The sequence below is a fragment of the Chaetodon auriga genome, chromosome 3 (assembly GCF_051107435.1).
Source record: "Chaetodon auriga isolate fChaAug3 chromosome 3, fChaAug3.hap1, whole genome shotgun sequence".
Lineage (NCBI taxonomy): Eukaryota > Metazoa > Chordata > Actinopteri > Chaetodontiformes > Chaetodontidae > Chaetodon > Chaetodon auriga.
The window spans coordinates 18393660-18419545 of record NC_135076.1 but is presented as its reverse complement, the minus strand read 5'-3'; the positions used below and the strand labels follow the sequence as shown (position 1 = coordinate 18419545).

The window sequence follows — 25886 nt, the reverse complement described above, 5'->3', positions numbered from 1 at the left end:
GGGAAACCACCTCCCTTCCTGTTGTGAGTCTTTGACATCAACTTCCATTGTGTGTTGTGGTCAAACAACAGCAAACATCAAAACGCTGTGTTACAAGGACGATGGAGATAGCTAAAAGCTGTTGTGAAAAAAATCTGAAGGCAATTATGGACAATTTGTTAGAGAAATTGCTTGATGGTGGTAGTAGACCAAAAGATCCTGAAAGAAATAAAATGGTAATTCTAATCTCATGGTTTAGAGGTTAGTGGTCACAATACAGAGCTTTTTATTATGGTGACACCATCTGGCCAGTTGGTACAATTTACGAAACAATCTATTTCTAGCAAGTGTGGTTGCTCGAGTCTCCGCTCTACTCGATGAGGTATGGATACTGACATGCAGTGTTGAGCTGTCAACATCTGGTGGCCTTAAAGCAGTATTACAGTCTCCTGTCAAGAGGTCAATACGCAGCATCATTGTAAGACTGCTGGAGGATGCTAAAAGCTCACTGAAATGATGAAACATCACAACATATGTTTTGACTTTTGAGAATTGTTAATATGTTAAATATGGACTTAATGTAACATACACTGGAATAAAGCAGTTTACAGTTCTTTGTAAATTGAATTGTAAATCCCAATTTCACCTCTGTTAGTTTTGGATTTAACACACCAGGTTTGAGAATCTCAGTTTCTTAATGTAAAATGAATGTAATCCTTTTCAACAATTTCAACAAGGTTTTCTATACTTAAAAACCAAACATATAATGCTGCAATATGGGCATTATGGGAGAAGATAAATTATGCTTTTCAATATTTGCTTTGTCACTGATGTGACTAAATGGTGGACGCAGGAGTGTCAGTTAAACTGCTATGTGCTACTGTGCTAGTAGCCTTAGCAACAGAATGTCCAACTGAAACTAACTGCTGGTGGCAGGATACAGCTCATTAAAGACATTTCAAAATAAAACCTATCTGTCATTTGAGTCTAACTTTACTGCTTAATGGGGTTTTTTTTGTTTTGTTTTGTTTTGTTTTGTTTTTTTTGTCTACTTTAAAAAACAAAAACGCACCTCTGTGTGCATTACTTGAGCTGGTAGCGTATGAAATCAGAGGCTTTGTGCCACCGCTGTGTTCCCGCAGAGGGCGCTGTTCTTTCATAAATGTCCCGGAGCAACAGGGTGCCTTCATTGTATAGAATCTGGCTTGTGCCTTTTTCCTCAACTTTTTTTTTTCACCGCTCAGACTGCTTCTGTTATTTAGGCAAAGAGAAAGGAAGTAGCGACAGGCTAGCAGGTTAGCCGGTCTAAAACCGCAGTCTGTCAGGAAATAGTTGACCCGGGAGCCTTTTTTTTTAATCTCAGAGACTGCTCTTCTCTATTTAATACAAGCGTGTTCGTAGACTACAGTTTTTGTCGGTTCGTTTTATTTTCTCCCTACCGCAGTTTCAAACCCTCGAACTGACTCTACCGGGAGCTTTGTCTGTCTGGGACTCCACCGTTGTTAGCTTGGTTGGTACAACTCAGTGTTAATTTCACCAAAGAGAAAAAACACCACAGCCGAAAAGCTGCGACTCGGTTATCATTTATTTTTTCATCAGTTGGTTAAACCGCGAGGAATGCAGTCAAGGATTACAGCAAGACAATGAGAAAACCAGCCGGGAAAGGTAAGTTATGTTCAATGCTGTCCGCCTCTCCAATGGGCTTCGTACGAGCTTGTTCTTTACAGCAGAAGTGTTTATGGCAAAGTATTGAATTTATCGAAATATTTCGGTTTATTGTTGGATATGTGTTTCAGTTTTATTGCTACCGGGCGATGCATTGTCAGAGCTCGTCGAGGAAGTTATAATGAAGTAGCTCAGTTAATATTTGCGCCTCGTATCGTTTCACCTATTTTTTTAACCGTCCTCTGTTGAAAGTAGTTTTAAACGTCCCATTTTAAGACTGGAGCTAGCTGTACGCGCTAGCTTACAGCCGTCCTGGCTCACTGTAGTGATAGTGTTTGAGAGCATGTTCGGTCGGTGTCGCAGTAACATAGCTGCATCCAGTGTGTGAATGAGCTGAGAATGTAGGCTGACTTGTTGCAGTGCAATGTCCCCAGGCCTGATTGATAATGTGACTAACCTAACGCTACATGTCAGCCGGTTGGTGTTTTGTTCGAGTCAACAAGGCTCACTTAGATTTCAGAAAAACTCCACAGTGGGGTTTTTTTTTTTCAGACTCTTGAGTCCTCGACATAAACCTAACTAGATATTGTCTAGAAGAGGGTAACTACAACTTATCCAAATTACCAGTGTACCATAACTGTTATTATGTGCCCACCATGGAGCACAATTTATGGCTGAGTACAGCCTTGATCGCCAGTGATAGGTGAAGTAGTATAATACAGCAACAATGAAGCAACAATGTTTATTAAGAGCTGGGAGATATATTTACACCGTATTGTCATCAGTTGGGCTGCAACTAACAATTATTTTCACTGTCGATTAATCTGCTGATTATTTTCTCAATCAGTTGTTTGGTCTAGAAAATGTGACAAAATGGTAAGCAAAAAACAAACAAACAAACAGAAAAACAAAACAAAACATTGATTGGTGTTTCTCAAAGCCCAGCATAATGTCCTCAGATGTCTTGTTTTGGAATCAGAGCATTTAGCCTTTCTTTCTTAAAAAAATACTCAGATGAATTAGTTGATTGTCGACATAGTTGGTGATTAATACTTGACAACTAATAGATTAATCGGGCAATCGTTGCAGCTCTAGTTGTCATCATATGGGGCAGGTATTGTCTGGGGCTTTTGTTCTAAAGTCATGATGACGGCTTAAATGTTGATTAATATTACATGTGGCAAATGCATTCAGAATTGCACAGAAAATAAACACACCAGTGGCATCATTTTGTAGCTGTTTCTTCCATACAGCAGGCTGTTGGCCAAACCATAACAAAATCGTGTGCACAAGCTGCAGGCCCAAGCTCTCTCTACATGACTAACATCTGGGTGGTGGAAAAAAGTAATCATGCATAGGAGCCCTAGAATTACGCACATATGCACTTCACTTGGAAGTTTCTTACCCTCTCTGTTTCCCTCTTTCCATTTCTCTGATTTACTTTGGTCTGAACACTGCTGTACTCTTTCAGTGACCTAATTAGCAAGTTATTTCCTTATGGTGAAATAATGTATTTACACTTCCCTCTGTCACCCTGGCAGCTGAGTGCCACATGTGGCACAGGCTTTCATGAATGGCATGAAGTAAGATTTCAGACTAAAGAGTGGTAAATGATAAATATTAATCTGCTGGAGAATTTAGGGATGTTAAGCAAAATGAGTAGGTGGGGCATCGACCTGTAGAGGGTGGAATTAACTGTCCTATTTCATTTAAAGTTTTGTTTGAGTGTAGTTTTCTGAGCAAATTACTGTTTTAAAGTATATTTTCAATATTTATATTTTAAAAATTTGATTGCTGGTAACAATCTAGAGCTGCAACAGTCTACGTTTAAGAATCAGAGAATTTTGACTCTTTTTTTGCTTAAAAAACTACTCAAACCTGTTAATCGATTGTCAGAATAATTGCCAGTTAATTAAGCAGTTGACACTAATTGATTAAACATAGCAGCTAGATAAACAATCTATAAGAATCCTTACAGTAGAACATTAAAATAGAGAAATAATTATACAAATAACCATAAAAAAACCCCGTCAGCGACCAGTTTTTACCAAATGTTTTTGGATTCAGAAAAGCTCACCACAGTTTATCACCAAACTGCGAAGCGTCTGCATGGAGCATAAATACAAATGACATCTCATTAAAAAGAAAAGCGCTGCCAGACAGCCTTTAAATGAAATCTTCAAGACCAAACTCAGTGAGTGGCATTGAACCTAATGTAGATTACGTTTAATGTATACAACATATTTGATTGTGTATTTTTATTATTGACATTAATGCATAGATGTTGCAGTCATTAATAGAGTTATTGAATGTAACCTTTATTAGCATTATAGAATAATTCTGTTTGAACATGCAGCGTGATCAATGACAGTAAAGGGGATTTAACAGAAAAACTGACCATCTTCTTCAGTTGTAGTGGCTAGAGTGACACAGGAGGCGTGTGAAGGTGTGGTGGGTGGGTGTGCAGCATCTGTAAGCCTACTGATGGTGTAAGCCTTGCCAGCTGCACTGTGCTGTGGACCAAGCATCAGCATATTCAATCCAATCAAGGTCCCCATCTGTCATATTCAAAATCTAATTGCATCCCAAATCCCTCAGAGAAAGCTTAAGAGTCACATCTCCATTTATTAAAATGCTTCCTGTCTCACAGTTTCAGGGATAGTAGCTATTTAGAAATTTAGGAGGGAAGAGATGAGATGTAATTGAGTACAGACATTATTCTGATATGAGCAAATAATGCTGTCTACTCTAAATATGTATGAATTGGACCTCAACTGGGACTTAAATATTATGCAAAATGTGTGGTGTTTTTTTTTTTAATTGTCAGACCTGTCCCAATATCTTCAAATGATTGCAAACAGAAGCCATCTCCCCAAATAATGTTGCAGTGCAGCCAGTTTTATCCCATACCTCCTTAAAGTACCTCTAAACACTCAGGCAGCCCTCAGAGCAGCTCTCTGCCATCTTTGAAAGAAAAGGGCCATATGGCCGTCTGCTAATGGTTGGTACTCTGCAAACCCTGCTGCAGGGCTGACAGTGGTTGAGGACAAGAAGTGGGTGGGGGAAGGAAGACCAATTACATCTCCAGCTCAGCCTGGAGTTGTAATTGGTCTACACATCCTGGTGGATGCAATTGTGTGAAGCTGCGGATGAAAAGATAATTGCTTCAATCATGGCTGTGCCAACATTTCTCTGAGGAGCGATTCAAGGGTTTCCTCAGCCTCAGCTTTCATATTCAGCTTTATTACATTTATTTTCAACCACTAAATCTTACAGTGTGCATTATTAAACATTGATTTTCTCACAGATAACACTATAAATCAGTCTTATCCAGGCTAGGCTTTGTGTGTTTTAACAGTCCACAGAGATGTTGGTGTTATCTGTAGAGGCAGTGTCCTGCTTATTGTAGTATGCCAGTGTTTTTAATAAATGTAGGTCTGTTGCTGTTTTGGATCATCAACCTGAACCACAGTAGAGGAAGTTAAGTTGTTTCCCAACGTGACACTTATCAGGCAAGCTGTTTGCTGCCGTGACACCACAACCACAGTCAGCGAGACAGTTTAGAAAAATTTAAAAGTCAACAATAAAGAAGTGGTGGGTAAAGAACGGAAATGGAATGACATTGGATTATTTTTACATTGACGTCATTAGAAATTTCATGGTCTTTGGTGTCTTGTGGTAAGCTACATGTAAGCGATTTATTTCAAGATAACTCCAAAGGTGTGAAGGCTGACTGCAGTGGATCAGTCAACACATCTATTGTCTATCACAAATGTGTTGGGGGTTTTTAGAGTCATTTTTTTCTCACAACTGTTTGATGAATCATGGTGATAGTGGGAAATTATGCCAAACTAGTGGTTGTCTATGTGCAATTTGTCAGCCATATCATGACCACACTAGCATTTTGTTCTGGTTTCAGCCTACTAACGTGCAGATTGTTGCCTTGTTGTATTTCGTCCGTTTGCCTAGTTCAAAGCAAAGATGTGGAGGTTGTGTACTGTATTGTAACCCTGTTCGTGTGGGTTCAGTCTCAAGCTGTCCTTAAGTTACTGTGTTCCTCTTTTTATGTTTTGCTTCAGAATTTGACTAATTTAGGTCTCTGACAGAACAAGGACAGAAGAACGGCTTGAGCCTTGGTGTGCTGCGGCAGCAGAGTCCCTTAGCAGCATGTGCATTGTCTTTGTGTGCAGTTGATGTGCTGGGCCAAGGTGATGTAGGCTACCTGTGGAATGATGCGCACACCTGCAGTCCCATGGCCCTGCAGAGCAGCTTTGTTAGGTTGGACAGACCAGCAAACTAACTTTAGGCATATTCAACACAGAAAGCAAGCGAGATGGAATGAATATAAATGGCATGATTAAACACTAGATGATTTTGTACGTTTTGTCATTGTATATTTATATTTTTGTAAATGTAAATGTTGAGAAATGAGAGTGGACAAAGTGTCAATTTGTTTGCTACTACATGAAGTATAGTGGAGGGGTGATTGCAAAGGGCTTGGCAAGAAATTCAAACATGCAGAGGCTTGTGTTTCAATTACCTGTGTGCTCATCAGGAAGATGTCTGTATCACTCTGTTACTTACACCGCTGCTCAAAAACATTACAATGGGCTGTGTTAGGTGTCTTTCTGCCTTTTGTAAACCTGTGGGCTGGTTCAGGAGCTGGTACTATAGCTTCAGGAGAGCATAATCTAAGATCTTATGTCACTCATCCGTTGAAAAGGGTTAGTCTCCATATCTTTTTATCACAAATGTTGACTGCTAGTTTGAATAGGCTTCCATGGGTAAAATACCGTATAATTCCCATCTGAGTTACCTGTTCAGTCAGTTAAGTGAGCTGGGTAGGTGTATGAAGACAGAGGAAGAGATGAATGGAACAAGGGAGCCATCAGAAAATATGAATGGGACACCAGTATGTGTGCTTATGTGTGTGTGCTTTTGTGCACATACAGTGTGTCAGCACTTAGTGCAGTAACGTGACAGGAATGCTTCGGGGTCTGCCATTCTGTGGTGAGAGGAATAAATAGCCTTGTGCCCTACAGAAAGCTCTGAACCGAGCTCGGAAGTATGGATTTGCATTGACCTGTATAGACTGGACCAGATGGAGAGTGCAAGCAAAAGAAAGTCTGTGTGAGTAGACAAGAAGAGGTAGAGAGAGGGAGAGTGGCGAGGTTTTTAAGTCATCAATTCCACAAACTCCTTGGTAACTTTGCTCTCTCAATGTGGCAAGCTGAATTTATGGGCTCTATAAATAGATCCAGCAGTAATGATAGGGTATAAGTGAGGAAAAGGCAGGCCGACTGTTTAGGGATGGCCTACTTGCAGTGCATTTGTTTGTTGTGCCTTAGCCTTCACTCAGCCATCATTGCAGGGTCCAAACACATCTAGTCAAGACAATTGGGATCAAAGCTTGATGGTGATGATTATGATTATACCAGATCTGCCTGTTTATATTGTGATTATAGGCACAGCTATAAGCCAAGCAAAAGTTTTAACCAAAATATCCAACTTAAGCATTTTCCACAGTGAAGTGACAAGTGGTCTGTTAAAGTCATGGAAGATATATTTTAACCACTTTCAACTGGCTTGAGCACACTGATTTCATATGGCACTTAGGTTCAGATCTACATGTGACAACTTTATTGTTGCTCTCTTTTGGGTAGTAACCCTCCACAGTATTTACATTAGCTGGCTTTCATCACATTCAAATGTATGGATTGTAAATTGAGGGATACCAACAGTAACCCAGTTTTATGAGTGATACTACTTGCCGCTCTGATTTTCAAAACGAGCTTTCTGACTCGTCATTTGTTCATGTTGAAGGGACAATTATACAAATGCCTTCATGCAGCATTTCAGGTCTGACGTATTGAGTTGAAGCCTTTCTGTCACTTGACCCCTGCCCCCTCAGCTGCTGCGGTCACCCTCAGGAAGGGGACTGTGTGTGTGTGTGTGTGTGTGTGTGTGTGTGTGTGTGTGGATACAGATTGACTGACTTGTTTATGACTGTGGTGAGTGCTACAGCCTCCCCCTCCATCCTCTCTGCGGTCACTGATCCTGTCCCATGGCTCTGGATTATGGGCAGAGAGAGGGCACACCCTGAGGCTCTGTTTGCTGTTACTTTGCAGCATAGTCCAGAGGGTCAACATAAGATCATTGCTAACAAGGATCAGGCAGATATGCTGTCTTGAGTGTATCTATCATTACTCTAAATGTCTATCATAATGTCATTGCAGTCACTTCTTCCTACAGTTGTGGGAAACAGACAGAAACTAGCTACAAGAGCGTTTTGCAGTCCGTTTTATCCGCCTAATTTTGTACATTCTGAAAAACATGAAATATGGCCTGTATGATGCAGATAAATATGCGCGTTGCATGATGTCTCTGTCATGACGAAGGAAATTGAAGGTTTATTTTTTGTCTTTATTTATTAAAACACTATGCATTCACATTTTCCACACATATTGTGGAGATGCAAACACAGAGGAGGAGAGGGCTTTAAGAATGAACCTGAAGTCCCAAGACCCTATAAAGGAAGTGAAACAGTATTTAATACAACACTTATTCCAAAATCCTCTTTTAAAGGCATAAGTATAGTGGCACAAATTGGGTTGGACTGTGCATTTGGTTTAAGAGTTAGGGACTGGTCTGAAGAAATAGACTCCAACGTCATTCCTTACTCACTCCTTCTGAAATGAATTGAGGAAAAAATGAATAAATGCACCCAGGCAAGGCGGTAGAGGTGACAAACTATTCCCATTTTATGTGCCAGGGCAGAAACAAGCCAGTGTATTACAGAGAACAATGGTGGAGGTGGCACAGCGTTGGATAAGGTCCACATAAGTAGTGCCACTTGAAGCACATGGAGTTTGTAGTTGTGATTAGTTCTAGGTGTGTCTCTAAGACGCTGTAAGTTTCAGACTGGAGAGTAAAGTTGGAGTACATCACATACAGTTACTGTGATGGTGAATAGAATCACATTCACATTTTTTTTGTTGCTGTCATTGTCGTGTGTTAGTCTTTGACGTACATTTCGAGCCCAAATATATTAGTCCAAGCCATGTGTTTTTGGCATGTACTGTATAGCACTTTGTGTTCAGGATAAGGGTTGAACTCTGTCCCAGTCTGCTAACTGCAGCTAAATCTTACCACTGGATGCCTTAAGAGCTGTGGAGAGTGACAAGAGAAGTGAAAGAGAAAAAGCAAAGCATGGAAGAGTACGGACGAGGGAGGCACAGATGGGGGAAAGAGATGGAAATAAAGAGACAAGCTGAGGGTAGAAGGAGAGGGAGATGGAGCAGGAACAGTCGACCTTGGCTATGTGCTCTATATTGGCTGGGCCCTGCTCTGTTCTGTTTGTTTTTGCTCTATTTTTACTCTGCAGTCTGACTCTGGTCTCTGATGAATGGCTCCATATGTAAGTTACATTTCATCTGACAGAAATCATTCAGCATGTCTGGTCCAGGTGGGAGAGAGTTTAGAGACATGATGAGATCCGTATAGAAGAAAAGAAAGGGACAGTATGAGAAAGTGTAGGGCCTTTTGGAAAATAGCTTTAGTGGTGTGTTTTTACTGGCCTGACATCACATGGCATCATCTTGTCTGTTTCCGTACAGTCCACTTTTTCTAAAACAGAAGATGGATAGATGGGTAGATTTAGAACAAGGCCTGGATGTTACTACGACATTATCCTTCCTAAGATGCTTATCATCCACAAGTTGGTGTGTGAATCTGCCAGGCCACCCAAACATCATCAGGACACACCACAGGGAAGATGTTTTAAATAGATTACACTAGCTGCACTGCATATAATCTATTGTATATAAAAAATGTCCGAGATTATGTTTATTTTCTCCTTTGTTTCTCCTCTTCAATACGAACTCTTTTTGTATCCCTCCTGCTGCTTTTTTGTTTCAGCATTAAGTACACACGTAGATCAAGGCATGTACAAAATGTATGAGTAATATCACCAACACCGTGGTGTTTTCCAGTTGGTAGAACATGGTTTTGACTCTGCATTCAGCCTCCCACCCTAAAATGCGTTGCCATATTATAGAGCTCAGAGGCTTTAGTTTGAGTCAGCTAGGTCTAAAGTTTCTTTCTGCTACCTGCGATGTATGCGTACAAACAGAAGCAGTTCAGAGATCAAGATTTTGGCTTTGTACTCTGCTGTCTGAACATTTTATTTCCCTAAGGAATGAAGAAAAGTGTGCTTGTGCTGGTGTGTGTGTGCATGTGTATCTGGCAGCTGGGGTAAGGGATTTTAAATGAGAATGAACTTGGTGCAGTGCAGTGACTATTCTGGTGTTACAATGGAGTCATGTGTTTGGCAAGTGTTTTTAGAGCAGGGTAGCCCACATGAGTGAGCGTGTACAATAATCCCCTCTGTCTGCCTTCTTCCCCTCACTTCCTTTTCTCCTCTTCCTGGTTTCTGCCTGCAGCTGCCCCACATCTCCAGATGACATACTGTATGTTTGTTTGTGTTTGTGCATGTGGTTCATCATGCTGAATGGGAAGGAAGTGTTTCCGTAACTGGAGACCATCCCGAGCAGCCACTGTTTCCCTAATATCAAATGCACCTAAATTAAATAAACACATTGTTGTGCAAATATTTGGATTTATTTAGATTGATCTATTGGCGATACCAGTATTATGAGCACAGGTTAAGACAAAAAACAGAAAGGGCAGCAAATAATGATGCTTTTCATTCATTTGGTCTATAAAATGTCAAGAAATTGTGAAAAATGCACATTTTAGTATCCAAGCTGATGTGTTCAGTCTGCTTATTTGTTTAACACTCCATACCCCAAAGGTATTTAGTTTTACTATCTCAGAAAACTAAAGATAGCAGAAAATATTCACATTTGAGAACGTGGAACCAGTGGAGCTTCAGCATTTTCTTCCTGTGACATAAACGATTAATTAATTGTGAAAATTGTGCCTGATCAATTAATTGATCAATTGACAATAGTTTCAGCTCTTTATTTGGGGCAACAAAGTTCCCTAATTACATTCAGGTTCCTGACTATTTGCAGAGACTACGGGAATTGCTGAAGACTAGATTTATGCAACCAACATTGACACTGGAGTGAAATGAACAGCGCTCTGACACAGCCTGCTCAAACATTAAAGAGTTTCAGAAATGGAATTTATTGGAGGATTACATTACATCCTAATTGTGTTCATATTATTTTGACCACCCTGTGAATAATACTAAGGAAGACTGTACCAATGTCCTTCATATCATTGTACTGTATTTTGCCCAGTGCTGGTATATAGTGCCCAGTATATTAGTCCAACATGGCTGAGATGACTCGACCGGAAAACTCTCCGGAATCCCCTGTCACCACCAACCAGCGTGGAATCCCAAAACAGCCAATCAGATTTAGCAGAGCCTTCTGGGTTGCATTAAGTCAGACATGGCCTAACTCGTCTGGTATATTTCATGTGGACGCTGCTGCTTTGGATCTAGAGTTTCAGTTCATCAGACTGATTGAAAACATAAATGTCTCTGCACCATCTTGGTTGCTATACATCGTCTCACCCCAGTATTAACCTCAAGGATGAAAGAGCTCTGAGATTTGAGTCAGACATTTGTGAAAGGCAGGCATTCAAGGCTGGGGCGAATTTGCATGAATGGTGAGCTTCACTGTGCTCTGTCACAGCACTCGTGTGTTTCGAGTGATTCAGTGAAATACAAAGCAAGTTTAATATTTTGCGTTTCATTCAAATCTGTTTTGCTGGCCTTTCTACTCGGGTCGGTGGGGTGTGGTTGACTGAGTGACAGAGCTGTAAGGAGCATTAAGTAAAATCCACAACACCAGGACATGACTTTTTATAATAAGCAGAGTTCCCAACACTGAGCTTCTCCGCTGTCCTCTACTCTGTGTGGCTTGGCATCTGGACTGAGTTAAGGCAGCAGTGCCAAATGTTAGGCGGTGGGGACCAGAAGGGGGTGACCAGCAGGGGGTTGAAGGGGAGGTATTGGGGGGAGATTCTGTGAAAGACGGTGGCATGACAGGAGAGATGGAGGGAAAGAGGCACAGTTTAAGGAAGCAGTTGAAAACACAGCGGTAGAGCTGAGGCAGATGGGTGGCGATACACGGGGGAGTGGTGTAAGGCTGTACCTGGGCCTCTTGGATTACTGACCTGCTGTGAAATGTACATAAAGCAGGAGTTCATAAAGCTGTGGCTAAAACTAATGTTGGATCGCCTCAAGCAACAGCAGAACAAGCTGGCATGTGGAGGCCTCGGGGGTGTAACGCAACTGTTGTTTCAGGTTGTTTTAAAGTAGGCTGTCCAGTGTGTTTGCAGACAGTCCCAGCTGTTGATGTTTACCCCTCTCGCTTGACTTGCTATGATCTGCGTGCGATAACAGGGTCATATCTACCTCCGAGGGATGTCAAATGAACAACGGCCTGTTTCAGTTCGTCAATACATGACTCAGACACATGATATTGGGAGTGGCAGATCAATGGAGTGCACTCAGACGACCATGTTGTAATTGATTAGCATTGTCCATCGCAGTTAAGGTAATTTGTTGTGACAGACAGCTGACTCGCATGAGTTTTATTATGGTTTTGAAAACCGTATGGTCATTGTCATGAGAGATATACCAAATGGTGTTGTTTATCATTCCCAAAGACTTTTGAGAGTTTGGCTTAAATGTATAATCTGTGATATCTTTCTCTGTACTCCATACTCACAGCGAAGAGGATTTTGACCATGAGCTTGGGCTCCATAGTGAATGAATAGGGTAATATCAACAAGTCAAAGACTGGATCCCTGTGGCTCCTCTCTCCTTTATCCTCTTCTTTAGACGGAGGCAGCAGATGCTCCTCAGCTCTAGTTTTATTGTTCATGGCCGGCCAGCCTGGGAGCTGACTTAAAGACAGGGGGGAGGAGATGAGCTTTTAGTGCCCCTTTTCTCCCTTTTCCTTCACTCTCCCTTCATAGCTCTCTCTCTATCTGTGCTTGTCTTATTAAGCCCAGTTGGTGTCTGCTGGATGAGTTAATTCCCTGATTGAGGTTTTGGTCCCTTTTAAACAAAAGGCTGCATCTTTGAATAGACCACATGGCTAAAGTGGGAGGGCTCTCATCCATTCACGGCCATTTTGGGTGCATCTGCACTTCCTATAGAGCCTCAACTGTGAGGCTGATTTACCACCACTCAGCAGCAACAGGAGCAAATGTTTATCACACAAGTCCTGAGTGAATTTATGAATCTGTAAGAGAACACGCATGCACACGCGCATGCACACTCACAAGTACACACACAAACACACAGGGGCTGAAAGCCACAGGGTGCACACACACAGACAGACACACAGACACACAGAGTGAATCTGTACTTCTCTTGCTTCTGTCTCTCATTGTGCCCAGAGGACAATGCTGCCTGCTCTGGCAAAGAGCCAGGTCCTCTCATCTCCATTAGCTCATGCAGAGAGAGTTGTAGTGGTGATGGATACTTAAGTGACTCCAGCTCTGCTCTCCCTGGGGAGAGGAAAGGAGCTTGGGCTACAGCAACCAGGCTCACAGATGCTTCGTTGAAGGGGTCTAGGTAAACCTGGGGGGGGGGGGGTTTGAAATGTTTGAAATTCAGTGTAAAACAAAATGATTACATTTAACTTCAGCACAGATGTTTAAATGGTTAACCTCCTCAACTCCACAGAGCCTTCGGCGGGTTCATCATTACAAGCACATGTTGTTGGAACAAGCACTGTATAAACCCACAGAGCTTTATTTAAATTCTAGGCAAGGTCTTGAGATTTCCAAAGATATCAGAAGTAGCTTCAGCAAAGCCTTGTGTCAAGCTGTGTGGGACATACTATCATTGCAATATTGTCCAAAAGTATGGAAAAATGTATCTCACATTGAAACTACTTGAGTGGAAGGAATTTTGCTAACATTAGCATTGCGGTGGTTAGTGTCTTTTCTGCCCATCCAGCATCTTGGTTCCCCCACAAGACAGGCAGGCATGTAGTTTTTTGTGTGAAAGTGTGATTTTCCCTGAAGCATCCCTTGTTACTGCATAGTTGCAATCACTCGTCTCTACAATTACACCTAACTTTGCTCATCCTTTGTGAGTCAGATCCTGAAATGTCTTCTTTACAGCACTCATGATGGGGAGTGTAGCTTTGCAGTTACTCATTAGTCTTGTCAGTACAAAGCTGGGATTCCTGTTGCTTCTTTTTTGCCTGTCATGGTAATATTTTCAATTAAATTTGAAGTACTGCTGCTGTTAAAATAGCTCTTGTCAGTGTTGTTTGGTTCCTGATGCCTGAGTGACCGTTCTTTATCCCCTTGCCTTTTTTTTTATCCTCCTCTGACTCCTTGTCCTCAAGCAAGATGCTGAACACCCACTTCTAAAAGAAAATGACCGCAAAATTAGAAAGGAAATGCATTTTCCAGTTTCCATGCAAGTATATAGTATACATGCCAGTAGTGTATAAGGCTGAATCTAATGATTATTTAGTCAGGTAGTCAATTCATCACTTGGTCTAAAAAATGTCAGAGTATTGAAAAATGCCCGCTACGAATAATTTTACAACTGGCTAGATATTGTAATGTTTCATCGTCATCTAATCATTTTTGGTTATTTGTCAAGTATTCAATTTAATGTATTCAATTCTTCAAATAGAATAAGATCTAAAGATGGGATACATCAATGTTGAATTATAAACAAACTATGGAAGCATTTAAAGTTCTCATTAGCTTTTCAGTGATTGACCTAACTGCTGTCATTGGCATGTTGTGACTAGTTATGTCCATGATAGGAGCTCCTTGTAGTCCTGACTCATGAGATTTATTAGACGTCCTTCAGTGGCGCTGCAAAGGAATGCTGGTAGTCACCATATCTTTGGTTCACCTCTTTGTGTACATGTGTGTATTAGAGTATGAGGTGGACAGCGAGAGGGAGACCAGAGGTGTGAGACAGAGGGTTTACTTAGAGAAAACAGAGTATTCCAGCTGAAGTTCATCAACCTTGTATGTGTCACTGGGTTACTCACTTCCTGCCAGATCATAGAGTCAGCTGGTGGTGTCTCAGCACTGACTGGCTGCTGTATTTATACAGTCAACATATACGTATATATGAGTGTGTGTATGCCAGCTTAGGGATGTCCATTAGTAAGAAAATTTACAGTCTGTAGCTCAGACTAAGAGCAGAACACTCAAGGCTTTCACACATGTCTAAGTGAGATCATAAACACTACAACAACTGGCCATATAAAGGCAAAATATTTCTTTTCTCTCTCCACTAATTGGCACTCAGACTTACTACTGCTCCTCCTCTTCCTTCTTCCTCTCTGGGTGGAGCTGTTCTTTAAAGGTGGGTGAAAAAGACAGAGTAGGAGGTGGGAGATCATGAGTAAGACCTGGTAGGCTTATTTCCCTTCTGCCAGTGACTGTCAAACAACTCTCGCTCTTATTGTCATCTCCAGCTCTAGTTATAATGAAGTTAGAAGAGGAGAAAGAAGAAGAGGAGCGCTTGTTTTACGCAACTTTTTTTTCTCTCTTTCAAACTTGGCAGAGGGGTACTGTTCTTCATTCTTCCTGCAGGCTTCCTGATTGTGTACACTATTGCTCTTTTTAAAGTTGTGCTTGTCTGAATTATAGCATATAAAATGGACCATAACTTTCAGTGTTAACAACACAACTCAGTGAAATATTGAACCCCAGACAACCGTCTCGAATAGTTCCTGTGTGACAGAGGATTGGAAATCAGTGCAGCTGTCCAGACATGAACATGTGTGGTCTAAGAAAAGTAAATCAAAGAGGAGCTCAGTCAGAAAATAAGTCAGCTAAGTAACATTTCTGTGTGTAGGCCAGTCTTTATTCATCTTGCTGATGAATGCACAGTGGAATTTACTGCAAGCATATTCTCCTTGACTGGATAGTGAGGGGTTATGAAGAATGAGTTTAGTGGGACCAGCGTTGATAAATGTTACTGCCTTTACAAAAATGTCTGGTTTTAGGAGCTTGTTAGTTGTTAATGCTCCTCCTACCCACAGTAAGCAGCTAATGAGCCCCTTTCAACCCTCAGCTGTAGTCCTGTGCTCTAAGTGTCTTCCTATCAACCCGTAGTAAGCAGCTAAAGTGCCAGGCTAAGCCTACGCAAAGCAGACAACCCCGGTCTTATCTGTGGAATGCTGGGCATCCTTGCAGAGGATCTCCTCTGCAGGGAGGAAGCTGCATTATCTCAAAGCCTTCGTCTCCTTTGATTGTCCCCTGGGACTTCTCTCTTTTCTGTCTCACTTTTAGATGTTTACCTTTCCATCTCTCCGCCTCCTTCTGCCTTCTTCTCTTTTTCTTTGTTCGGTTTCCTCTCTGTCACTACCTTTTTCCTCTCCATTCACACTGAGAAATTATTTCCATCTTACACACAGATACTGTAGCTTTAGGTTTTCTCTTTTGAAACTAGTTGAGCAGCTCAGGAGTTAAAGTGACAGATTTAAACCAGACAGGACCCAATGATGGAGGATAATGATGATGCTGTCTTTTGTGGTCTGTGCAGTTTTGCATGCCTTGGCATTTTACAGGCTCGCATGTTTTTGGGACTGTGGTCAGCTAGCCTGGCAAATGCACAAGCTCATGAGTCTCGAGTTGCTCTATTTTTCCTCTAATTCTCTACTGTGACCTAAATGATTCCAGAGTAGGCTTTGTTGAAATCTCTGTTGTTGCAGTTGTCCTTTTTAGCATGTGTTAAAAAGATTCCTTTTTATGAGTATGTATAAACAGAACTTAATGCATCGTAGAGGCAAAAAAGAAAACAATCTCTGAAAACAGTTTTGAATAATGCAGAAGGATAAGACAGCAAAGATATACTGGGTAAATACACCCAAACAGTTACCAGCAGCATAGTGTGGTTTGGTTTGGTATTAATTACTTCTAAAGATACAAGCTGTTGAGTGAGACTGTGATTATTCTTTAATCATCAAACATTTCCTTGCTTAAACAGCAGAGGAAGAGACAAAGCCTTGTCTTTGCCACAATTGTGCACTATTGCACATGATTGAAATGAGCTATCTTCTTATCTGAGCTAAATGGCTAATTTGTAAAATGGCTGCTTAGTATGTCAGTGTGTATTATTCACGATAACCTCACAGAAGACATGAGCACAAGTGGTTTTTATCTGTCAGTGGAAAGTTTCAGTGAAAACAAACCTTATAATGGAGGAATAGAGAACTTGATTTCATAATACATACTGCTGTCTATGAGAACCACGTTTCCCTCGGCCTGCTTCTTTGACTGTATTTCAGGCTATAACATTTCTTATTTTTCAGGTTGAGAAAATAAACTGTCTCTGCTTGAATGATAAAAGTGATGAACTGTAGGACTCAGTGCTTACAGATCTCGACCCAAGATCAGGTTACCAAAGCAGTGCAGTCTGCCTGCCATACAATGATTTAAACCAGGTTCCTGTTTCCCCAAAGGGAACATTATTGTTTACACAGCATGCATTACTGATGCAAAGCCACGCTACATGATCTATCATTAGACCAATCTTTACCCAGCTGCTGTCTGTGTGATTCACACTCAGCTATAGATCACTATTCTACATTAATTTTAGTTACAGACAGTCTTAACCTGGATCATATTCCTTTGGCTGTGATCCATTTGAATGTTACACTGAATCATCCCTGAAATACCTCAGCAGTGCTTCAAAAGTTGCCTTTGAAGGTCCAGTGTGTAAGATTTAGGGGAATCGAGTGGCAGAAATGGGATACAGTATCCATATTTATGTTTTCATTTGTGTAGAATCACCTGAAAATAAGAATTGTGTTTTTTGCTGCCTTATAAAAGAGCTTTATATATCTATGGAGGGAGTGGGTCCTCTTCCACAGAGTCTGCCATGTTTCTACAGTAGCCCAGAATGAACAAACCAAACACTGGCTCAGTAGAGGGCTTTTCATGTTTTTCTTGTTTGGAGCAGCTTCTGAAGGGGAGTGTGAGGCAAGGGTCGTTTGTTTGGTTGCAATCTGAAACCTCACAGCTAGATAACAGTCAATCCTACAGACTAGTCCTTTAAATTAATCAGTAACGTTGACCACGTTTAATGTTCAAAACTGGTGATGTAAAGCTGTCATCATGTCAGCCTGGCAAACTAAGTACAGCAACTGTCAGTAATTTGGGTGGATGGTGAAGTGAACTTGCAATTGTACAACCAAGTATGACTGCACAATGATTCGAGTGCTAATTACAGAGTAGTGTCAGCCATACATGATTTCTACTGACGCTAACTACTGTACAGTAGCGTGTGGTGTGGAAGACTGCCCCTCATACACGGTTCTCTGTCTTCTACGTGCAGGTTGCAGAATGCCATGTGTTCATGAAAAAGTTATACATTGGTATTTAAAGTTTAGCTTTCTTTAAAACAAGAACATGAGACCGTTTAGCATACATGTGTGATGTCAACTGAATTTCCGAATGATGTGAACTCTTGCTGTACTTCTACAGCAACTTCTAACAACATGTAAACATTGTGGTTGAATCTATTCTTTTGGGCATTGAAACCTTTCTAATGGGGGTTGTGGCTGTTCATAAATTACAGTAGAACTAGTCACTAGTCATGCTGTGGAGGGATGTACGTACATATGCATGTAAGAATTGGCCATTCATGGCCCTCTGATTCCAGTCTCTTTACAAACACTTCAAACAGTGTTGCTGTTGCATGAAAGAGTTCTCAAATAATTAGTGCTCTTTGACTCCACTGAGGTTTGTGGCATGGATGCCAGTCATGTGATATATCAGTAAGAAATTTGTCTTCCCCCTTATTGTAGCTTAGTTCATAAAAGGTCATTCGTACCACCCTGATGCTGTATAAAACATAAATTAAAAACAGAATGCAATTATTTGCAAAGGAACTGTGTTTACCGAAAAGAGTTTTACAAAGTGTTCCTGAGTCCATGTAGTAATATCCTTATACAATCACGTGTTCACAAAGTGGTGAACGAGTGTGTTTGGAGCATTCCACAGCTTTCCAGGTCTTTTGTTGCCCCTGTCCCAACTCGTTTGAAACGTGTTGCCTGCATCCAGTTAATAATAAGCAAATATTTACAAAAATCAATCAAGTTATTGCGGTAAAACATTGAAAATATTGTCTTTGCAATGTTTTCAGTTGATTATATGTCAAAGAGGATTAGAAAGTTCTCACACTGTGTTTTTTAATGTTCTATGCACCTTTTGATCGGGGCTGTACATCTTCAAGGCAGCTTCACCTCAGTCAGGAAATCAGTAATATCCGTGGTAAGGACTGAACAAACCTCTACTTTGTTCTCAGTTAATCGTCTTCTCAGAGCTCAGTGATGGTGTAAGACCTTTGGTGTTGGGACCTTGCCAGGCAGAGAAAATTGAGTTATCCGTGGATGGAGAGATTGTGGTAAAAAGTTGCTAAAGACTATATCCTGCCACCAAGTTCTACGTCATACATCACTGTAGGTGCCTTGTCTGTGAGAGTGTATAATGTGTAGTCATTACACCATTTGTGGTTTACCCAAACTGTTCTCTGTATTTGTGTCTTGGTTGCTGTCATTGAGCGGAAGGGTTCAATTTCTGTGCAGCATCTGCAGCTGCAACGTATGGTGAAGTTTCAGTGGAAAAGCTATTTACATGTGATGTGATAACAATGCACTGCAGTGTTATTAAATTTGAGCCATCTCCGCCACTGATGATCCCTGTCCCCAGGCTCATGTGCTCTCCAGAGCAATAGGAATATTCATCTCTTTATTATGCTGTAATGGAAGTACAGCTTAAGTTTGTTTGACTGACACATGTATTTTAAGATGCAAGAAAAAATGCTAACTAGTTACACTGTCATCATTTACCTTTTAGCTTTCTCTCAGTCATATATCATGGAGTGAAAATATCTTGAAGTCTGTCGTTTATTGGTTTACAGTGTTTTCTCAAATTTCAGTGGTGATTTTCATAAAGGAATAGTATTCTTCCTGGGATACTTTGATAACTACAGTCTACAGAGTTTTAACATCTTTTTATGATGAACCACTGATTACAAAGAAAGATTTCTGGGCATGAAAATAACTTGATACGACACAGGCCTCAAAAATGATCTGTTGTTCATTTGTAAGGCCTGTGTCCTATCAAACTGTTACATTTACTTGTATGAGCCTCTTTTCTGGGTTAATCTAAGACACACCACTGCAGCAGAGCTGCATTGTATCCAGAATGTAAAATTTTGATACCAAGGATGAGCTCCCCTTGTGGATTGAGATTTTGTTTGAAAATGAACTATTTTGTTAGCATTTTAAAAAGCTTGCTCATAGCTGCAATGATGCATTAATTAGGCTTTTAGAAAGCTGCAATGCTTTATACTGGAAATCATTCACTATCAGGGCTTTCTTACTCTGTTTCTACTGGCATTACATTAGTGCTGAGTGTTTATCGGAATAGGACAGCCAGTTGTTGGCGTGCGAGTCAGTCCTCTCTCCTTCATCCCGAATGTTGCAACTACACAGGTCTCTGCTGTGACCTTGGAAAGCCTCCTGCTATCGTGGCCCAGGGTCAATATGGAAAATAATCATTGTCACTGTGGATGTATAAAATAAAAAGAATTGTCACTGATCTATTAATTTTCAGGTGCTTCGTGGTGAGAGGGAAGCAGTGGATGCGGCATGCTGAGGCCACTCCCCCTGGCTCAGGATGAGTGTCAGAGATGGCGCTGCCACCACGGCAACGAACGCAGGTGGAGGAGGAGGGGGAGGTGGGCCTGCTAGCCCTAACGATCACGATGGCCGCTCATACCTGCTCCAGATCTACCCACGGTTGGCGGCCCAGTCCACCACATGCTGCAACCTTAGGTAAGTGTGCCACAGTAGCACAGCTAAAAAAGTAGCATCAACAGTTAATGCTGAGTTGTGATGTTGTTGAAGTACTACTGTAATCTAGCATTAGACAAACTCAGTAATTCCTTTTATCCACTCTTCAGAGTGCAGAAGGATGCAACAGCAGCCTCAGTCATTTCGGACGCTGCCACTGTACTGGGGCTGGACCCTAGCCGCATGTATGTGCTGGCAGAGGTGAAGGAATGTGGTGGGGAAGAGTGGGTGCTAGAGGCTGGAGACCTGCCAGCACAAAGGTTTCTGCTGTGGCCTCGGAAAGCGCAGGAGCAGCACCCTCAGAGCCTCGGCTTTTACTTCTTACTACAGGTAGAGTTGAGCACACAGTTCATTTTGCAGTCAGACTCAGTAGATGTGAAGCACTGAGAAAAGTCCTCCAACTGTCTGACTATTGTATTGTGCTTCCTACTGCTTTTTCATTCCTTGTCTCATTTTTCTCATTTTTCTCATTTTTCATTTTTCATTTTTCATTCGAAACAAAAACAAGTGGTCAACCTAGACAATAAATTATGCACTAATGGAAAAAATATAACAAAAAAAGCAAGGCAAATAGCCACATTCAAAATGTTTCTTAATATCATTTCACCCCTCTTATCAAAATATGTAACAGGGGTTTGCGCCTGCCTTTTATTCTTTTTTACTAGTTTAGAAAAAATGAAAACAATCTAGAATATCTTTAACTGTCTCAAATAGATAGTGTGTCAGTTTCAGCAGTAAAAAGCTAATCTAAATTCACTTTTTTCATTGCCTTTCCCTGATCCAGGAGAGGAACCATGACGGCACTATCCATTATGTTCACCTCCCGTCTGTGACTAAGGAGCAGGAGTCACAGCGGCTAGCCGCCAGGGGCTTCCTTCCCCCTCCACAGGATGACTTTGCAGACCTCTGCAACCTCCCCGTCCTCAATGAGGACAGCATATTAAACAACCTGCGCACACGCTTTCACAAGAAAAAGATCTACACCTATGCAGGCAGTATCCTCATCGCCATCAACCCCTTCAAGTTTCTGCCCATCTACAACCCCAAGTACGTGAAGATGTACGAGAACCACCAGCTGGGCAAACTGGAGCCTCATATTTTTGCAATCGCAGATGTGGCCTACTATGCTATGCTCAGGAAGAGGGTCAACCAGTGCATCGTCATCTCTGGGGAAAGTGGCTCAGGCAAGACCCAGAGTACCAACTTCCTGATCCACTGTCTGACTGCGCTCAGCCAGAAGGGCTATGCAAGTGGGGTGGAGAGGACTATACTGGGAGCTGGACCAGTCCTCGAGGTAAGATGTTGACATGTATGACAGCAGGATTGGATGTGTTTTTTTTATCTTTGTCTACTCCACTAGTCACTTTGGCTGACAATCAGCTGCGTTGTCAGAGTTGTTTCATTCTAAAAAATGTTGGTAACTGGTAAACTAGTGTAAACCACTGTTGCTCTTAGACGAGGTTTAGTGACTTACTTTGGTTGAAGCAGAGAGTTCATGTCTATTAGGAGATGGGATGGATGAAGTATGTGATTTACAAGCCAGTGTCTGCCTCTTATAAGAGCAAAACAAAAGAGGGAATGAAATACGCTTTTCATTGTGTTAGTAAAACAATAGAGTCTGTTCTTCTCGTCTGTCTTTCTCATCAATCACACTGAAGTCACTTAATATTACAAATGATCCTGTATAGCACTTCACACCTTCTTTCTGCACTGGCTTCAGTTAGGTGTGAAATGCATGGCTTTTTTGATGAAGTCATATCCAACAATGGCGGTGCTTCGTCAAAAGTGACTTACCATGTTACCGAAGACGCAAAAAAACAAAACTGAGTTATGTTAATTATGAAACTTTTTGTGGGGCAATGATTATCTCTGGTTCAGTGGTTGTGAGTGATAAAACATCTCATATATCAGATCCCATGCAGCAGTGAACAAATGTATTATCAGACTGCAAATCTATTGTACTGTTATGTGTGGGCTCAGCCAGTGGGGCATATGTTAGTGTGTATGTGTGTGCAGTGCAAAAGACTGAAACATGACGACTATAGCCTCCCCAGAAAGAAGAAACGAAAAAGAGGATGGGAAGTTGCTTTATTAAACCTCCATGAGGCCCCTTGCTTATGAAAATGGTGTGGGAACCTAGAGTCAGTGCTGTTTGTTGGTTTTCTATTTCTACTCCTTATGAGCAAACACTGATGTTTCTGATTATGTTTGAAATGCAAGCGCTAATTTGGTCTCTGAGTATGAAACATCATGGGTTCTGTTTTTGACCCTTAACAATATGAACAATGTGAATTTCATCTGGCGCCAGATGCTGGTATTTCTTTGTTGCTGTTTCAGTCAGGTGACTGTGCTTCTCTTCCTGCTTTCTGCTCTCTGAGAAATTAGATGCTTGTACTGACTTGCTCTTTGTAACCGCTGATTGCACAGAATGAACTGAAACTACAGCCAGACTGATGCAGACAGCTTTATCTAAGTTACTGATTTTGATAGGTACTGTCAGAATATCTGCCTTTGAATATTTAAGTAAATTTAGGTGGGTGATGATAATGGTGCAGAGTGTTCAGGCCTGACTCTGGACAGACAGACTGACCAACATGAGTCATATGGACTCTGAACAGACATAGAGCATCTTCATTACTCAGTTGTCTGATTAACTATGGTGAACAGCTGCCTCACTGATGTACAGGAAAGGGCAGTGGTCATCAGATGAAACACACCAGCACAATACACATCTTTCCTTGCTCATGCTTTCAGCATTTTCTCATTTTTATTTGCCCTGTCCTGTCATGTATGAATGTGGGTTTTTTTTAAATTCAACTGTAAAAATAACTTTGTAAGCTAGGCATTTAGACACAGATACTGTATGGGGTGTCACAGTGAGTGAAGGCTTCTGTCTGTGAGGCAGCTCAGGGTATCTTTATGCTGCAGTCAGTTAAATAGCCGAGACTCATTCCAAACTACAGCTCTCTGTGTTTGGTGACAAAAAAGGCACTTACAAATACATGCAGACAAGAAGACATCTGTTAGCTTTTACATTGTTTAGCAAAGAAATTGGTTGCATCATGAATGGTAAGTTATCACACAGCATTGCTTTTTCTTGTGTTTAATCCCTGAGCTACGTGGCAAAGAGAGTTGACTTCATTTTGTTTATTTTTCATCCCTGTAATGAGAAACGGGGTCTCCTCCACTTTCACATATGGAAGAATTTACCTCTGGTCAGACCTCAAGCAAGGTTATTATTGTGAAGTCATTTTCAGCATTCACATAACTCCCACTCTAATGCTCTGTTATAAGCAGTGGTTCATTGTGAGTGCCGTCTCACATTCTATTCTACAGTGTAGACCTCCATCGTGAGACGTTGATCTTTGCTTATATTATATATTTTAAACACTGGATTGTTAGACTACCCTGCAGCTGTAGCTCGGCTAAATTAACTATAATGTGTGTATGTGAGTTGGTGTGTGTGGTGTACTAGGTGACGTGAAAGTCTGTGACCTCAGGTCACATTGAGTTTTAGAGTGCTTCCTGTCAGCGATCTTATCTGGATGTATGTTAGCGATTTCAGTTATAATGAAGACTAGAGATGAAAAAAGATAGAATGAAGTTCTGTCTGAGGATATATATCAGGCTGAGAAGCTCCGTATCTCTGCACACTCACCTGAATACCATGTAGGTAAAAAGCAGAAATCCCAGTGCTTCAGTCTCAGTTTAATAGCTCTCCTTGGTGTTGAGAACTAGTAATTACTCTCAGTCCTGATCTGGAAGTAAAACTCTAAATTTTCTTCCCCAAGTAGTGGGGCTAAAAATAGACCTTAAGTCAGAAAAGCTGTACGTGGAATGTGGTTTATTCAAAGTACAAAACTGTGCTGAAAAATGAGAACCTCCTGATCTGTGAAAGTCCGTTCATTGGAACTCACAATACGATGGAATAGAACAAAATTAAACAAGAGGGAACTGACAACAAGCTATTGGCTGGACCGTTAATGGCAAGAATACAGGGTGAGCTGCCACAACAATTTGCAGGCACGGTGTATTCATCCATCATCTGTCATGTCTCTGTCGTCTCCAGACTCTCTGACTCAGTACTGGAGCCTTCACTCAAAGAACTGCTGCTGCTCTCAGATGCATTTGAATAAGTGCAGCATTGGTCCCTTGATGTGTGTCAGTCTGTCAGAGTCTTTGGTTCCGGACGGCTGATTGAGGCAAGGGGGAAGGCTGGGGGGATGGAGAGATTTTCCCCTCCATCAGCAGAGTTCTGGTCCCTTTGGCAGACACACTGCCACTCTGCTGTTCACTCCCAGAATGCTGTGTGTGGATGTGTGTGTGTGCACGCTTTAGCCCAGTGCAGAGCTGTGGTTGCAGGGGCAGACAGGGAGCCGGGTTCAGTCTTTGTTGGCCCAGTCAGTGGAGGAAGTGGAAGTTGAATTCCATCTATGACCAGTCCGTCAATCATCCTGGCTATTGAACAGCTGTACATTTCCCCCTGGCAGCATTTTACCCAGAAACATTCAGCCATAAGCGAGTGCTGTTGCTTTTAACATTTTCCACACTATTATGAGCTAAGAGACCCTCCCAAGTTAGTTTATGTGAAACGATTCTGTTTTGACAACACCCGCCAGCTTTTGCAGCACACTCATAAGATGGCCGACATGAAACAAAAGTCACTTTACAGAGGAAGCAATAACTCCTCCAAAATTATGTTCCCTGCAGTTTCTCTTCAGTCTACCTCTTGTGGTTCCTTCCTGGCCAGTTCCAGTCAGGGCATATATGGAGTGTAGATTGCTATTTTTAGACATGTGAACCAAAATGGAGGAATTTGTACTTAAACAAAAAGATTTTATTTCATTTTTGAGATTTTTTTCCTCCTGCAATTGGGTTACATTGGTGGAACATGTGTGCGTGTGCTCTCTGTACACATCAGTGTGCATGTATCAGGCTATAGGGGAGGTCTTCAGGCCCGGGTCACACATTTTGAGGAGATGAGATCATTGTTTGTGGCGCTGAGCTGCGCTGTGTGCTGTGTTGTTGGCAGATTGAATGGCCCCAACCTGAAGCCATGTGGGGAAAAGCTGCTGTCCTACTTTCATTCATTGTACCTCTTCTTTCTATTCTATATTCTATTCTTTAAATTTCCTTCTTTTGTCTTGACAATAATGCAGATAAAGGAGAGACTGTCCTCACTACTTTGTGCTCTTATATATAAGGCTTCTACTTGCAGAACAGCTCTCAGTGAGTATTTCACAGGTGAACTGGTCCGACTGGTTGATCCTCTGTTACGTGGTCCTTTTGGTGTCTCTGTTTTCTTTTGCAAGGCTTTGAATCCTGTTTATTCTTCATGATGACAGAGCCCTCCTCTTTTGTAGTTGGCTGACGCAAGGCCTGCAATTTATTGGAGTTATATTTTAATCC

The 25886-nt window shown here is 41.4% G+C and overlaps 1 protein-coding gene across 7 annotated transcripts in view; it reads left to right on the top strand.

Annotated features, from left to right (window-relative positions):
* Positions 1 to 1200: 1200 nt before the first annotated feature.
* The window catches only part of LOC143318042 (myosin IXB), a 56540-nt gene continuing 31854 nt past the window's right edge, over positions 1201 to 25886 (top strand). For all 7 annotated transcript variants that reach the window (XM_076725943.1, XM_076725941.1, XM_076725940.1 and 4 more), the window contains exons 1-4: positions 1201 to 1644; positions 20239 to 20459; positions 20588 to 20807; positions 21262 to 21771. In XM_076725943.1, the coding sequence (XP_076582058.1) occupies positions 20302 to 20459; positions 20588 to 20807; positions 21262 to 21771 (888 nt within the window). In that variant the 5' untranslated portion in view covers positions 1201 to 1644; positions 20239 to 20301. The remainder of the gene's footprint in view (positions 1645 to 20238; positions 20460 to 20587; positions 20808 to 21261; positions 21772 to 25886) is intronic.